At 48.3% G+C, this 13832-nt stretch overlaps 2 protein-coding genes, 1 long non-coding RNA gene and 1 pseudogene across 7 annotated transcripts in view; 3 read left to right on the forward strand and 1 right to left on the reverse strand.

Moving 5' to 3' along the window:
- The window catches only part of LOC115583016 (serum response factor-like), a 102437-nt gene that overhangs the window by 13788 nt on the left and 74817 nt on the right, over nucleotides 1-13832 (forward strand). The window lies entirely within an intron of this gene.
- Nucleotides 667-11729, forward strand: LOC115583051 (wiskott-Aldrich syndrome protein family member 3-like; annotated as a pseudogene).
- On the reverse strand, nucleotides 11645-12210 carry LOC115583181 (uncharacterized). Its single transcript, XR_003984314.1, has 2 exons — nucleotides 12088-12210; nucleotides 11645-11800 (listed from the first exon to the last, which is right to left on the reverse strand). It is a non-coding gene; the product is annotated as an uncharacterized LOC115583181 (long non-coding RNA).
- On the forward strand, nucleotides 12211-13819 carry LOC115583135 (uncharacterized protein CXorf40 homolog). The gene is made up of 3 exons (XM_030419607.1): nucleotides 12211-12472; nucleotides 12827-13087; nucleotides 13160-13819. Exons 2-3 carry the CDS (start codon nucleotides 12829-12831, stop codon nucleotides 13366-13368), a joined length of 468 nt encoding a protein of 155 aa, XP_030275467.1. The 5' UTR covers nucleotides 12211-12472; nucleotides 12827-12828; the 3' UTR covers nucleotides 13369-13819.

Consider the following 13832-nt stretch of genomic DNA (forward strand, 5'->3'; position numbering starts at 1 on the left):
CGCCACCTAGTGGCGCTACATTCAATAACTCCGACTGTTACAATATGCATGAGTGGGTTTGTTAAAGTCTAACACACAGAGGGTTCTGAAATGGAGATGCAGGGTTTTATTAAATGGTGTACAGACAATTTCCTTGTGGTTAATGCAAAGAAACCAAAAGAGATGGTTATAGATTTTAATAAACAGGGAATTATAGTTCCACCCTCAAATATGAATGATGAACTGGTAGAGTGAGTCTCAACACACACACAAAATAATGACCACGAGGCACAACAAGTCTTTCGTGCCTACAGCAGTTAGAGTGCACAACAATAGATTAAATACCTCCTGAGCACTTTAAACTACTCCATATGAACATTCAACATGCTTGTGATGTTCCCTCAATGTTCTTACTGTGCTGTCTGTCTCGTCCTTGTTTTTTCTCTGTATTCATGTTTTTCTTTTCATGCTATACAGTATATAGCAGTGGAACGTGCACGTGACCACATGAATTTCCCACTTGTGGGATAATAAAGTTTACCTTGACCTTGTATGCGTTGGAACAAAGACTTTGGGTGGACAGGTGAGGATGTTCACAGGCTGTCTGTGATGGCTGTTGATTGGCTGAATTGACCAGACTGGTGAAGAAGACGGCGTTTCTGATGGTCTCTGCCTCTCTCTCTGCAGGTGAGCCATGCCGTTGGTGAAGCGGATTATTGAACCCAGGTATCTGTGTCGCGGCACTCTGCCTGATGGGGTCGCCAGTGAGCTGGAGTGTGTCACCAACAGCACATTGGCTGCTGTCATCAAACAGCTGGGAGGACTCAGTGAGTGCTGATGTCATCACTTATGACTGTGATGACATCTGACCATGTTATCAACAGACATAACACTGTATGTGCTGTCTGTTGACAACATTTTGTTGGGTTTGTTGTCGCTGATGTGCAGGTCGTCATGCGGAGGACATCTTTGGTGAGCTGTTCACAGAGGCCAACAGTTTCTACCTGAGGATGAACAGTCTGCAGGAGAGAGTCGACCTGCTGGCAGTGAAGGTCACACAGCTGGACTCCACCGTGGAGGAAGGTGGATACAATACACCCGTCCATCATCCATCCATCATCCATCTATCCATCCCTCCAGACTCAGGCTCCATTTAAGCACTACTCATGAACATCCAATAATATCTGAATCATTTTCTAACCTCCAGCCTGAAGGGAAGAATCCAGCTCTTTGAGGTAAAACTAACGAGTCAGCAGCTCCCAGACTGACGCCACAGTACAGAAAACCTCTCTGAGAGGTAACCAGACCAGACCAGGTCTCTCCTGGAACAGGCCATCACATACTAGCAAAATCAGTGAGAAATCACACTTGTGGTGTTTGTCCAATCAGAGCAAAAGCTTTTAGTTTGATTGTACAAGCATCAAATGACTCATAGCTTATTGTGTAGCACCTCATGGTCGCACAACATACCCAGAGGGATGTGGTCCTGAGGTCACAAGATAAATCTGACTGAATGACCAAACTCCAAAGACCCCTCCTGTACCCCTGCAAGACCAGAGAGGGGGTCCACTGGAGTCACTGCATCTGAAGCAGAGCTGCTGCAGTCCAGATCTCTTCTGTTCAGCACCTGGCCATAATCTATCCCGTGAAGGCTCAGCACCTGTTTGTTAACAATGGAATCACAGACCCCAGATGCTTGTTCACAGGCGAAGTTATCGAGCTACATCAGAGAGACATTTTAACCAAGGCAGCACTACAATGTCCAGAGCCTGGGTAAGGCTGGTGTCACAGTCAAGGTGTGTCTTCCTCACCTGTTGACTAAAGGCACACTGAGTTTCTACTTTAGGAACGGTGGAAGACCTCAGATGTAGTAGAGACAGGTACACACCTGTGATGACTGAGGACTACCCTGACTAAACAACTGTCAACATGGACGCACCGGACTGTCAGCAGTGTCATTCATGCAAATGTTGGGCAGCTGTTGCGGCTGCTGCCACCAGGTGCTTCTCAGACGCTCCCTCCACAGTGTCAGTTCTGTCCACCGGACACCTGACAGGCAGCATACCACCATGCCTGTCCCTGTGTGGTCTGCCTGTGTGCAGCTTTTCTGGGGAGGAGATGACTCTGCTGCTCTTCAGGTCCCTTAAACTTGATAATTTAAGAAGCCTGAGGTCAACAGACTGCACACTGTCTTTATGATCAAGTTCTGTTCCTGGAGAAACAGAAATGAGGATGTGTCTATCTCTGTCCATGAACAACGAATCAGCATATTAATGCCAAAAACATTTATGTTTATTACATCCTCACTGTTTGTGACGATCATGTGTGTGGTGTAGTGTCTCTGCAGGACATCAACATGAGGAAGGCCTTCAGGAGCAGTACCATCCAGGACCAGCAGGTGGTGTCACGGAGCTCCATCCTCAACCCAGTGCTGGAGATGTACCAACGCTGTGACAAACCACCGCCTCTCAACATCCTCACACCCTACAGGTCAGTTTAAACCCCGCCCCTCACCATCCTCACACCCTACAGGTCAGTTTAAACCCCGCCTCTCACCATCCTCACACCCTACAGGTCAGTTTAAACCCCGCCTCTCACCATCCTCACACCCTACAGGTCAGTTTAAACCCCGCCCCTCACCATCCTCACACCCTACAGGTCAGTTTAAACCCCGCCCCTCACCATCCTCACACCCTACAGGTCAGTTTAAACCCCGCCCCTCACCATCCTCACACCCTACAGGTCAGTTTAAACCCCGCCCCTCACCATCCTCACACCCTACAGGTCAGTTTAAACCCCGCCTCTCACCATCCTCACACCCTACAGGTCAGTTTAAACCCCGCCCCTCCACATCCTCACACCCTACAGGTCAGTTTAAACCCCGCCCCTCAACATCCTCACACCCTACAGGTCAGTTTAAACCCCGCCCTCAACATCCTCACACCTACAGGTCAGTTTAAACCCCGCCTCTCACCATCCTCACACCCTACAGGTCAGTTTAAACCCCGCCTCTCACCATCCTCACACCCTACAGGTCAGTTTAAACCCCGCCTCTCACCATCCTCACACCCTACAGGTCAGTTTAAACCCCGCCCCTCAACATCCTCACACCCTACAGGTCAGTTTAAACCCGCCCCTCACCATCCTCACACCCTACAGGTCAGTTTAAACCCGCCTCTCAACATCCTCACACCCTACAGGTCAGTTTAAACCCGCCCCTCACCATCCTCACACCCTACAGGTCAGTTTAAACCCCGCCTCTCAACATCCTCACACCCTACAGGTCAGTTTTAAACCCCGCTCTCAACATCCTCACACCCTACAGGTCAGTTTAAACCCCGCCCCTCAACATCCTCACACCTACAGGTCAGTTTAAACCCCGCCTCAACATCCTCACACCCTACAGGTCAGTTTAAAAAACCCCGCCCTCAACATCCTCACCCCTACAGGTCAGTTTAAACCCCGCCCCTCAAACATCCTCACACCCTACAGGTCAGTTTAAACCCCGCCTCTCACCATCCTCACACCCTAACAGGTCAGTTTAAACCCCGCCCCTCAACATCCTCACCCCACTACTAAATGTGTGTGTGTTGTGTGTGTGCGCAGGGACGATAAGAAGGACGCTGAAGTTCTACACTGACCCGTCGTACTTCTTCAGTCTGTGGAAGGAAAAGATGCTGCAGGCCACCGAGAACAAACGCAAAGAGAAGAGACGACAGAAGGTTCATCTGTCTGTCTGTCTGTCTGTCTGTGACCTGTCTGTCTGTGTCTTAGTATAAAGGTGTCTGTCTGTGTCTCAGTATAAGGTGTCTGTCTGTCTGTCTGTCTGTCTGTGACCTGTCTGTCTGTGTCTTAGTATAAAGGTGTCTGTCTGTGTCAGTAAAAGGTGTCTGTCTGTGTCTCAGTATAAAGGTGTCTGTCGTCTGTCTGTCGTCTGTCTGGTGTCTTAGTATAAAGGTGTCTGTCTGTTCTGGCTGTACCTGTCTGTCTGTGTCTCAGTATAAAGGTGTCTGTCTGTCTGTCTGTCTGTCTGTCTGTGTCTTAGTATAAAGGTGTCTGTCTGTCTGTCTGTCTGTGTCTCAGTATAAAGGTGTCTGTCTGTCTGTCTGTCTGTGTCTCAGTTATAAAGGTGTCTGTCTTCTGTCTGTCTGTCTGTGTCTCAGTATAAGGTGTCTGTCTGTTGTCTGTCTGTGTCTCAGTATAAAGGTGTCTGTCTGTCTGTCTGTCTGTCTGTCTGTCTGTCTGTGTCTCAGTATAAAGGTGTCTGTCTGTCTGTCTGTCTGTCTGTGTCTCAGTATAAAGGTGTCTGTCTGTCTGTCTGTGTCTCAGTATAAAGGTGTCTGTCTGTCTGTCTGTCTGTCTGTGTCTCAGTATAAAGGTGTCTGTCTGTCTGTCTGTGACCTGTCTGTCTGTGTCTCAGTATAAAGGTGTCTGTCTGTCTGTCTGTGACCTGTCTGTCTGTGTCTCAGTATAAAGGTGTCTGTCTGTCTGTCTGTCTGTCTGTGACCTGTCTGTCTGTGTCTCAGTATAAAGGTGCCTGTCTGTCTGTCTGTCTGTCTGTCTGTCTGTGTCTCAGTATAAAGGTGTCTGTCTGTCTGTCTGTCTGTCTGTCTGTCTGTGTCTCAGTATAAAGGTGTCTGTCTGTCTGTCTGTCTGTCTGTCTGTGTCTGTGTCTCAGTATAAAGGTGTCTGTCTGTCTGTCTGTCTGTCTGTGTCTCAGTATAAAGGTGTCTGTCTGTCTGTCTGTCTGTCTGTCTGTCTGTGTCTCAGTATAAAGGTGTCTGTCTGTCTGTCTGTGACCTGTCTGTCTGTGTCTCAGTATAAAGGTGTCTGTCTGTCTGTCTGTCTGTGTCTCAGTATAAAGGTGTCTGTCTGTCTGTCTGTGACCTGTCTGTCTGTGTCTCAGTATAAAGGTGTCTGTCTGTCTGTCTGTGACCTGTCTGTCTGTGTCTCAGTATAAAGGTGTCTGTCTGTCTGTGTCTCAGTATAAAGGTGTCTGTCTGTCTGTCTGTCTGTGTCTCAGTATAAAGGTGTCTGTCTGTCTGTCTGTCTGTCTGTCTGTGTCTCAGTATAAAGGTGTCTGTCTGTCTGTCTGTGTCTCAGTATAAAGGTGTCTGTCTGTCTGTCTGTGTCTCAGTATAAAGGTGTCTGTCTGTCTGTCTGTGACCTGTCTGTCTGTGTCTCAGTATAAAGGTGTCTGTCTGTCTGTCTGTCTGTCTGTGTCTCAGTATAAAGGTGTCTGTCTGTCTGTCTGTCTGTCTGTGTCTCAGTATAAAGGTGTCTGTCTGTCTGTCTGTCTGTGTCTCAGTATAAAGGTGTCTGTCTGTCTGTCTGTCTGTGTCTCAGTATAAAGGTGTCTGTCTGTCTGTCTGTCTGTCTGTGTCTCAGTATAAAGGTGTCTGTCTGTCTGTCTGTCTGTGTCTCAGTATAAAGGTGTCTGTCTGTCTGTCTGTCTGTCTGTCTGTCTGTCTGTCTGTGTCTCAGTATAAAGGTGTCTGTCTGTCTGTCTGTCTGTCTGTGTCTCAGTATAAAGGTGTCTGTCTGTCTGTCTGTGTCTCAGTATAAAGGTGTCTGTCTGTCTGTCTGTCTGTCTGTGTCTCAGTATAAAGGTGTCTGTCTGTCTGTCTGTGACCTGTCTGTCTGTGTCTCAGTATAAAGGTGTCTGTCTGTCTGTCTGTGACCTGTCTGTCTGTGTCTCAGTATAAAGGTGTCTGTCTGTCTGTCTGTGACCTGTCTGTCTGTTTCTCAGTATAAAGGTGTCTGTCTGTCTGTCTGTGACCTGTCTGTCTGTGTCTCAGTATAAAGGTGTCTGTCTGTCTGTCTGTCTGTCTGTGTCTCAGTATAAAGGTGTCTGTCTGTCTGTCTGTCTGTCTGTGTCTCAGTATAAAGGTGTCTGTCTGTCTGTCTGTCTGTCTGTGTCTCAGTATAAAGGTGTCTGTCTGTCTGTCTGTGACCTGTCTGTCTGTGTCTTAGTATAAAGGTGTCTGTCTGTCTGTGTCTCAGTATAAAGGTGTCTGTCTGTCTGTCTGTCTGTCTGTGTCTCAGTATAAAGGTGTCTGTCTGTGACCTGTCTGTCTGTGTCTTAGTATAAAGGTGTCTGTCTGTGACCTGTCTGTCTGTGTCTCAGTATAAAGGTGTCTGTCTGTCTGTCTGTGACCTGTCTGTCTGTGTCTCAGTATAAAGGTGTCTGTCTGTCTGTCTGTCTGTCTGTCTGTGTCTCAGTATAAAGGTGTCTGTCTGTCTGTCTGTCTGTTTCTCAGTATAAAGGTGTCTGTCTGTCTGTCTGTGACCTGTCTGTCTGTTTCTCAGTATAAAGGTGTCTGTCTGTCTGTCTGTCTGTCTGTCTGTGACCTGTCTGTCTGTTTCTCAGTATAAAGGTGTCTGTCTGTCTGTCTGTCTGTCTGTGTCTCAGTATAAAGGTGTCTGTCTGTCTGTCTGTGACCTGTCTGTCTGTTTCTCAGTATAAAGGTGTCTGTCTGTCTGTCTGTGACCTGTCTGTCTGTTTCTCAGTATAAAGGTGTCTGTCTGTCTGTCTGTCTGTCTGTGTCTCAGTATAAAGGTGTCTGTCTGTCTGTCTGTCTGTCTGTGTCTCAGTATAAAGGTGTCTGTCTGTCTGTCTGTCTGTGTCTCAGTATAAAGGTGTCTGTCTGTCTGTCTGTCTGTGTCTCAGTATAAAGGTGTCTGTCTGTCTGTCTGTCTGTCTGTGTCTCAGTATAAAGGTGTCTGTCTGTCTGTCTGTCTGTGTCTCAGTATAAAGGTGTCTGTCTGTCTGTCTGTCTGTCTGTCTGTCTGTCTGTGTCTCAGTATAAAGGTGTCTGTCTGTCTGTCTGTCTGTCTGTGTCTCAGTATAAAGGTGTCTGTCTGTCTGTCTGTGTCTCAGTATAAAGGTGTCTGTCTGTCTGTCTGTCTGTCTGTGTCTCAGTATAAGGTGTCTGTCTGTCTGTCTGTGACCTGTCTGTCTGTGTCTCAGTATAAAGGTGTCTGTCTGTCTGTCTGTGACCTGTCTGTCTGTGTCTCAGTATAAAGGTGTCTGTCTGTCTGTCTGTGACCTGTCTGTCTGTTTCTCAGTATAAAGGTGTCTGTCTGTCTGTCTGTGACCTGTCTGTCTGTGTCTCAGTATAAAGGTGTCTGTCTGTCTGTCTGTCTGTCTGTGTCTCAGTATAAAGGTGTCTGTCTGTCTGTCTGTCTGTCTGTGTCTCAGTATAAAGGTGTCTGTCTGTCTGTCTGTCTGTCTGTGTCTCAGTATAAAGGTGTCTGTCTGTCTGTCTGTGACCTGTCTGTCTGTGTCTTAGTATAAAGGTGTCTGTCTGTCTGTGTCTCAGTATAAAGGTGTCTGTCTGTCTGTCTGTCTGTCTGTGTCTCAGTATAAAGGTGTCTGTCTGTGACCTGTCTGTCTGTGTCTTAGTATAAAGGTGTCTGTCTGTGACCTGTCTGTCTGTGTCTCAGTATAAAGGTGTCTGTCTGTCTGTCTGTGACCTGTCTGTCTGTGTCTCAGTATAAAGGTGTCTGTCTGTCTGTCTGTCTGTCTGTCTGTGTCTCAGTATAAAGGTGTCTGTCTGTCTGTCTGTCTGTTTCTCAGTATAAAGGTGTCTGTCTGTCTGTCTGTGACCTGTCTGTCTGTTTCTCAGTATAAAGGTGTCTGTCTGTCTGTCTGTCTGTCTGTCTGTGACCTGTCTGTCTGTTTTCTCAGTATAAAGGTGTCTGTCTGTCTGTCTGTCTGTCTGTGTCTCAGTATAAAGGTGTCTGTCTGTCTGTCTGTGACCTGTCTGTCTGTTTCTCAGTATAAAGGTGTCTGTCTGTCTGTCTGTGACCTGTCTGTCTGTTTCTCAGTATAAAGGTGTCTGTCTGTCTGTCTGTCTGTCTGTGTCTCAGTATAAAGGTGTCTGTCTGTCTGTCTGTCTGTCTGTGACCTGTCTGTCTGTTTCTCAGTATAAAGGTGTCTGTCTGTCTGTCTGTGACCTGTCTGTCTGTGTCTCAGTATAAAGGTGTCTGTCTGTCTGTCTGTGACCTGTCTGTCTGTTTCTCAGTATAAAGGTGTCTGTCTGTCTGTCTGTCTGTGCAGGAGCAGAAGCATGTGGAGGAGTCTTCGGGTCGGGAGGTGAAGAAGGTGACGTTCTAATGTTCTGTCAAGAAATCTCATTCAGTGAATTTAATGATTTATGGTTTTATTTTTCTGTTGACGTTTCTTCTTCTTCTTCTTCCTGTGAAGGTTCGAAAAGCTCGTAACAGGCGGCAGGAGTGGAACCTCATGGCGTACGACAAGGAGCTCCGCCCAGACGCTCGAGTAACACCGTCACCATACCACACGTCCGACGGCTCGATGTCACCTGACAGGTGGGTACACCTGAACACTGACACCCAGACAAGACAAACAGGAAACATCAATCAGCTGAGATGACAACACTTCCTGTCCGTATCCCTCCAGGTCGGGGATGTCAGATGACCCCACCGGCTCCCACCACCATGACGCCCTGGGGCATGATGGGAAGGATCATGTGGCCGTGGCAACAGGAAGTGGTCAGACTCAGTCACTGGATCGCGCGCTCCGACCCGCCTCCACTGCGGTTGCCACGGCAACCACCCGGCAACACTCGCTGGGTCGCAACCAGCCGCATCATCACCACCACCCGCCACTGGCAGGCTTGGCCAATCAGAACGGAGCACGGACCAATGCGGAGGCCAAGTACACACACACACACACGCACACAGAAAGGGTCTTATTGTGTGACTCATGTTTGACCTTTGACCTCCATCTCTCCTCAGTGACCATCAGATCCCTCCAGCCCCCCCGCCACCCCCTCCTCTCATGCCGTCAGCATTCCCCAACAGCTCCACCCACGCCGCTGCTATGGCAACGCCACTGCACCCTGCAGCCGCCCCTGGTAACCAAGGTAACGGACAGTTGTCTAGGCTTGTTAGTGTAACCACAGTCACGGTGCGCACAAGAAGACACCTCATTGGTCGCTGCTGTTGGTTGGAGTCATGCATCAGCACAGCTGCCATACTGGAACAGGGAGCTTCCTGTCTGATGAGTCGGTGGAGGCGGCGGGTCGATCAGAACTCGTCACATTATCAAACTATTGTTACATAGCAGAAAAAACTAGTTTTCCAACGAAGTTCAGGCAGTTTGTTCTGTTCTGTTTGTTCAGGAGACGGACGGTGAGCTAATACACAACTGCTGCCTCACATTCATGAACATCGACGTCATCGTCCATCCCGATGTTTCACTGTAGACATCAGCACACATCACCGACCATAACAAGTACATAACGTTACCTCACAGAGAGCGTTTTTCACTCAGGAAACAGTGAGTGTTATAGTGACTGCCTCAGAAGACATCGGTTCCCTTTTCCCTCTCATGTGACGGTCCAAACCTACACCAGTCACTTCAGGAACTCTTTGAGATCACATCTTAACTGTTTGTCAGTATATTGCTTTGATGTCTCTGTCATGTGTGTTCCGTCTCACTGATGACGACATCATTTATAATTAATCTTTGTCTCTAGGTGGCGCTGCTGTTCTCTCACGCCCCTACAGCCCATCACCTCCTCCGCCTCCCCCTGCTAACTACGTCCCCTCCCCCTCCCGGCCCGGAGGCCCCGTACTGCCCTCGGCTGGTGCCGCTCCTCCGCTGCCCCCAGCGACAGATGGCAGGAAGCCGGCCAGCGGGCCGATAAACGACGCCCGCAGCGACCTGCTGGCCGCCATACGCCGAGGTCAGCTGATTCACTGTGTTTATGAAGTTATAATGTCAGTACATCTAGAACTCACAGAACCAGAGTTACACACTGTGTCTGAGCTCATCTAGAACTCACAGAACCAGAGTTACACACTGTGTCTGAGCTCATCTAGAACTCACAGAACCAGAGTTACACACTGTGTCTGAGCTCATCTAGAACTCACAGAACCAGAGTTACACACTGTGTCTGAGCTCATCTAGAACTCACAGAACCAGAGTTACACACTGTGTCTGAGCTCATCTAGAACTCACAGAACCAGAGTTACACACTGTGTCTGAGCTCATCTAGAACTCACAGAACCAGAGTTACACACTGTGTCTGAGCTCATCTAGAACTCACAGAACCAGAGTTACACACTGTGTCTGAGCTCATCTAGAACTCACAGAACCAGAGTTACACACTGTGTCTGAGCTCATCTAGAACTCACAGAACCAGAGTTACACACTGTGTCTGAGCTCATCTAGAACTCACAGAACCAGAGTTACACACTGTGTCTGAGCTCATCTAGAACTCACAGAACCAACCAACCTAACCCTAACCAGACTTGCGTGCTGTCCCGTAGTCTAACCTGTTGGGGTTCTGGTTCCTCCTGATCTGCAGGGATCCAGCTGAGGAAGGTTCAGGAGCAGCGAGAGCAAGAGGAGGCCAAGAAACGAGAGCCGGCAGGAAATGATGTCGCCACCATCCTGTCGCGTCGCATTGCGGTGGAGTACAGCGAATCAGAGGAGGAGTCTGAACCTGAGGACCAGGATTGGTCTGACTGAGACAGAATCCAGATCCGCCCCGGCAGAACCCTGGAGCAGGACAAAGAGTGACTGGAGTCTCTTCTGCCGGGATGATCAGAGATTTTCCCTCCTGAAAAACATTTAGATAAACTTGTTGATTATGTTACTTTATTATTTTATCATGATTATTAAATGTTACCTCATTAATAATGTATTTATTAATTTTAACCTGCTGGGGGCGGAGCCTGAATGTGGTCCAACATTTGGTCCACATGGGGACATCCTGACAGATCCTGGTCCAGTTTCTGATGGTTTATATCTGTTCATATCTTCAGTCAGTGAAGGAGACGTGCGGTCGTCAGAGAGTGATCACTGATCACTGATCAATGGGTTGTCCATCAGGTGGCGCTCAGTCTGCTGTTTCACTTCCTGTTGTTCAGGTTTGATCAAAACATTTGGTCTCATTCTCAGTTTAGTGTTTTATTGATCTACTTATTATTGATTTGACTTTGAATAGATGTTCATGTTTGATTCTTGTTATATTTGAGTTTTTCTGAGTTTGTCTTTTTTCAGGAGTTTGTTTATTGATTTTCGGTGAGTGTCAGTGACGTGGACAGATTGGGTTTCCTCCTCGTGTTCCCGCGGCTGCTTCAGCACACCATCATTAGTTGCTATGGTAACCAGAGACAGACTCGTTAGTGATCTATTGGACTTTTTCTTTTATGTTCTGGAGTTTGAAGAGAAAGACAGAAGACGATCTGAGACACGTCTCTTCATTAATTATTGATGACAGCGTGTGACGTGAGCGCGGTGCAGATGAGTATTGGTTATTGATTGAAGTGATGACATCAGCGCTCTCTCTAACTGTTTCATCCATTGTTGTGATGTCATTGCTGCCACTGCTGATGTAAACAATGTGGTGGAGTAAAAAAGGGGCGTGTACTTCCTGTCCTGTACCATCTGTGATTGATCGTAGAGATTTGTTGATTTATTGATTATTGATCCGTGCTGTGTGTTCTCGGCTCTGTGATTTGCATGTTGGTGGTAAAATAACAAAATCAAACGACTGTGAAATATTCTGTCTTCAAAAGAGAAAACTGACTGACAGAACCAGCTGTCGGCCATGTTGTTCTGTCTCATTTAGTGACATCAGCTGACTGATTTTTTAAAAATAAGACAGCGTATTGATTAAAGAGAAGATCAGTTCAGACACATTTATCTTCATTTGAATGAATAAATTGTATTATTTGAAACTTTGGATGAAATAAAACTGTTAGTAGTGGCAGCAGGTCAGAGCACCGCGCTTCTCTCATCATTTGAGTTTGAGGGTCCGGTCCGGTCCGGTCCGGTCCGGTCCTGTGGAGTCCAACCAACATAGTCAGTTTTAGGTCCAACAGTTCCCTGACGACAGAAACACTGACACAAATATTTCTATTTCCTTCATGTCTCACTGAACCTTCCCCAGAACCAGAACTGGACCTCAGCCTCAGTCCGTTTAAATGTCATTAACACAATAAATCCTTTAATCTTTAATTATAAAATAATATTTTAATTGGAATATTTAAAAAAAACTACACTAAACATGACGTCACTCAGGTAAACGTGCCACAGGGTAGATCACCAGGGTAACCAGGGTAACTGACCTCACCAGCGGAGGGCAGCAGAGCCGCCGACAGGTGCGATTCAAACCAACGAAGAAGAAGAGGAGCAGGAAACCTCCTGCGAGCCCTAGTCCTCCTGCGAGTCCGGGTCCTCCTGCGAGCCCTGGTCCCCCTGCGAGCCCTGGTCCCCCTGCGAGCCCGGGTCCTCCTGCGAGTCCGGGTCCTCCTGCGAGTCCTGGTCCCCCTGCGAGCCCGGGTCCTCCAGCGAGTCCGGGTCCTCCTGCCAGCTTGGATCAAGCTGAAGAAGCCGAGCAGCTCTGCACCAAACTCCGTTTAAAAAAGGGTCAATTATAGCGTCGGTGCTCATCCAGCCGAAGGTTTGTGCGGGTTCAGTCGGAACAGAACACGAGCCCACTCGGTCACTGTCGTGAGTACATCACATGTGTTACCTGTTGTACAAACGGAGCCTTCATGTTCAGTAAAATAAGTGCAGGACGTCACAGAACTGAGCTGTGCGTCAGAGTTAGGATAGTGAAGTCATACACCAGACTCCATTTAAAAAAGGGTCAATTTAATGTGTTTGTTTTAAAGCTGGATGAATCCACTAAACTAACCTAAACTATAAAACATGGAGAGCCGTTAATAAAGTATAAAACACGATGAGACGTTAATTAAACATGGACATGATGAACTTTGTGTCCATGAGGGAGAACCTGCTGCTACTTTAATGTCAGGGTTCTGGACTGTACTGGACTCTGCTGTCACGTCATTTGTTTTGCAGACATGTCGGTGCAGGTGTGGTGCCTGTCGTTTCGACAGCCGTACGCCGGTCTGGTTCTGGACGGGGTGAAGACGGTGGAGAGCCGCTGGAGGCCCTTGTTGGCCCCGCTGGAGAATCGGACCCTGGCAGTCCACATCGCCTGGCGTGACTGGGAGAGGGAGGAGTGGCGGGCGGTGCTGAGTGGCCCGCTGGGGATGAACCAGGCTCAGATACGAGGGCTCCTGGAGTCCGGAGAGAGGTTCGGCCGAGGCGTGGTGGCAGGTAGGAAACGATGTCTGTTCACCGATAGTTCCTGAGGTGTACCTGAAGGCATCACCTGCATCTCTCTTTCAGGATTGGTGGATGTGGGCGGGACCTGGCTGTGCCCCGCCTCCCTGCAGGGGGAGGAGCTGCAGCACCTGGAGCGGTCGGCCGTTCTGATTGGCCTGCAGGAGAAGCACCTGACCCACTTGTCCAACCCTCGCTGGCTGAAGGAGCCGCTGAGCGCTCGAGGAGGTCGCGACCTCTGGACCGTTGAGATCCCCGCTGAGCTGTTACCGTGACGATGGATACAAACGTCCTCGCACACAGAAGGTCGACTCAACGGTCAAGATCCACAAGACCCACGTCGTGATGCAGATGACATCACGGCATGACATCACAGCGGTCTAGCTAACACAGTGAACCATCACCATTGAACTTCTCATCACGTTTTATTTCCTATCAAAGTGTTTGTGAGCATGAGGACGACTGACTCCATCACCTGTTCCAATCCGGGACGTTCACTGACTCAAACATCTGTTGGCCGCGGGCCTCCATGTTGTCCAGAGCAGCACCAGAACCCGACTCAGAACTGTGTGACCCTCTGAACCTCACACAGAAGTCAACATGCCAACTACCACATGACCACATCTGCTGAACCAAATATCTTTATCATCATCAGTCACTTCCTGCACGCACACACATCCTGAGTCAGTTCTGTTTTTCTTTTGTAAATAAAGGTTTTTCAGTTTGTTCTGGGTTTTTT

This window comes from Sparus aurata, chromosome 1, assembly GCF_900880675.1.
Source record: "Sparus aurata chromosome 1, fSpaAur1.1, whole genome shotgun sequence".
NCBI lineage: Eukaryota > Metazoa > Chordata > Actinopteri > Spariformes > Sparidae > Sparus > Sparus aurata.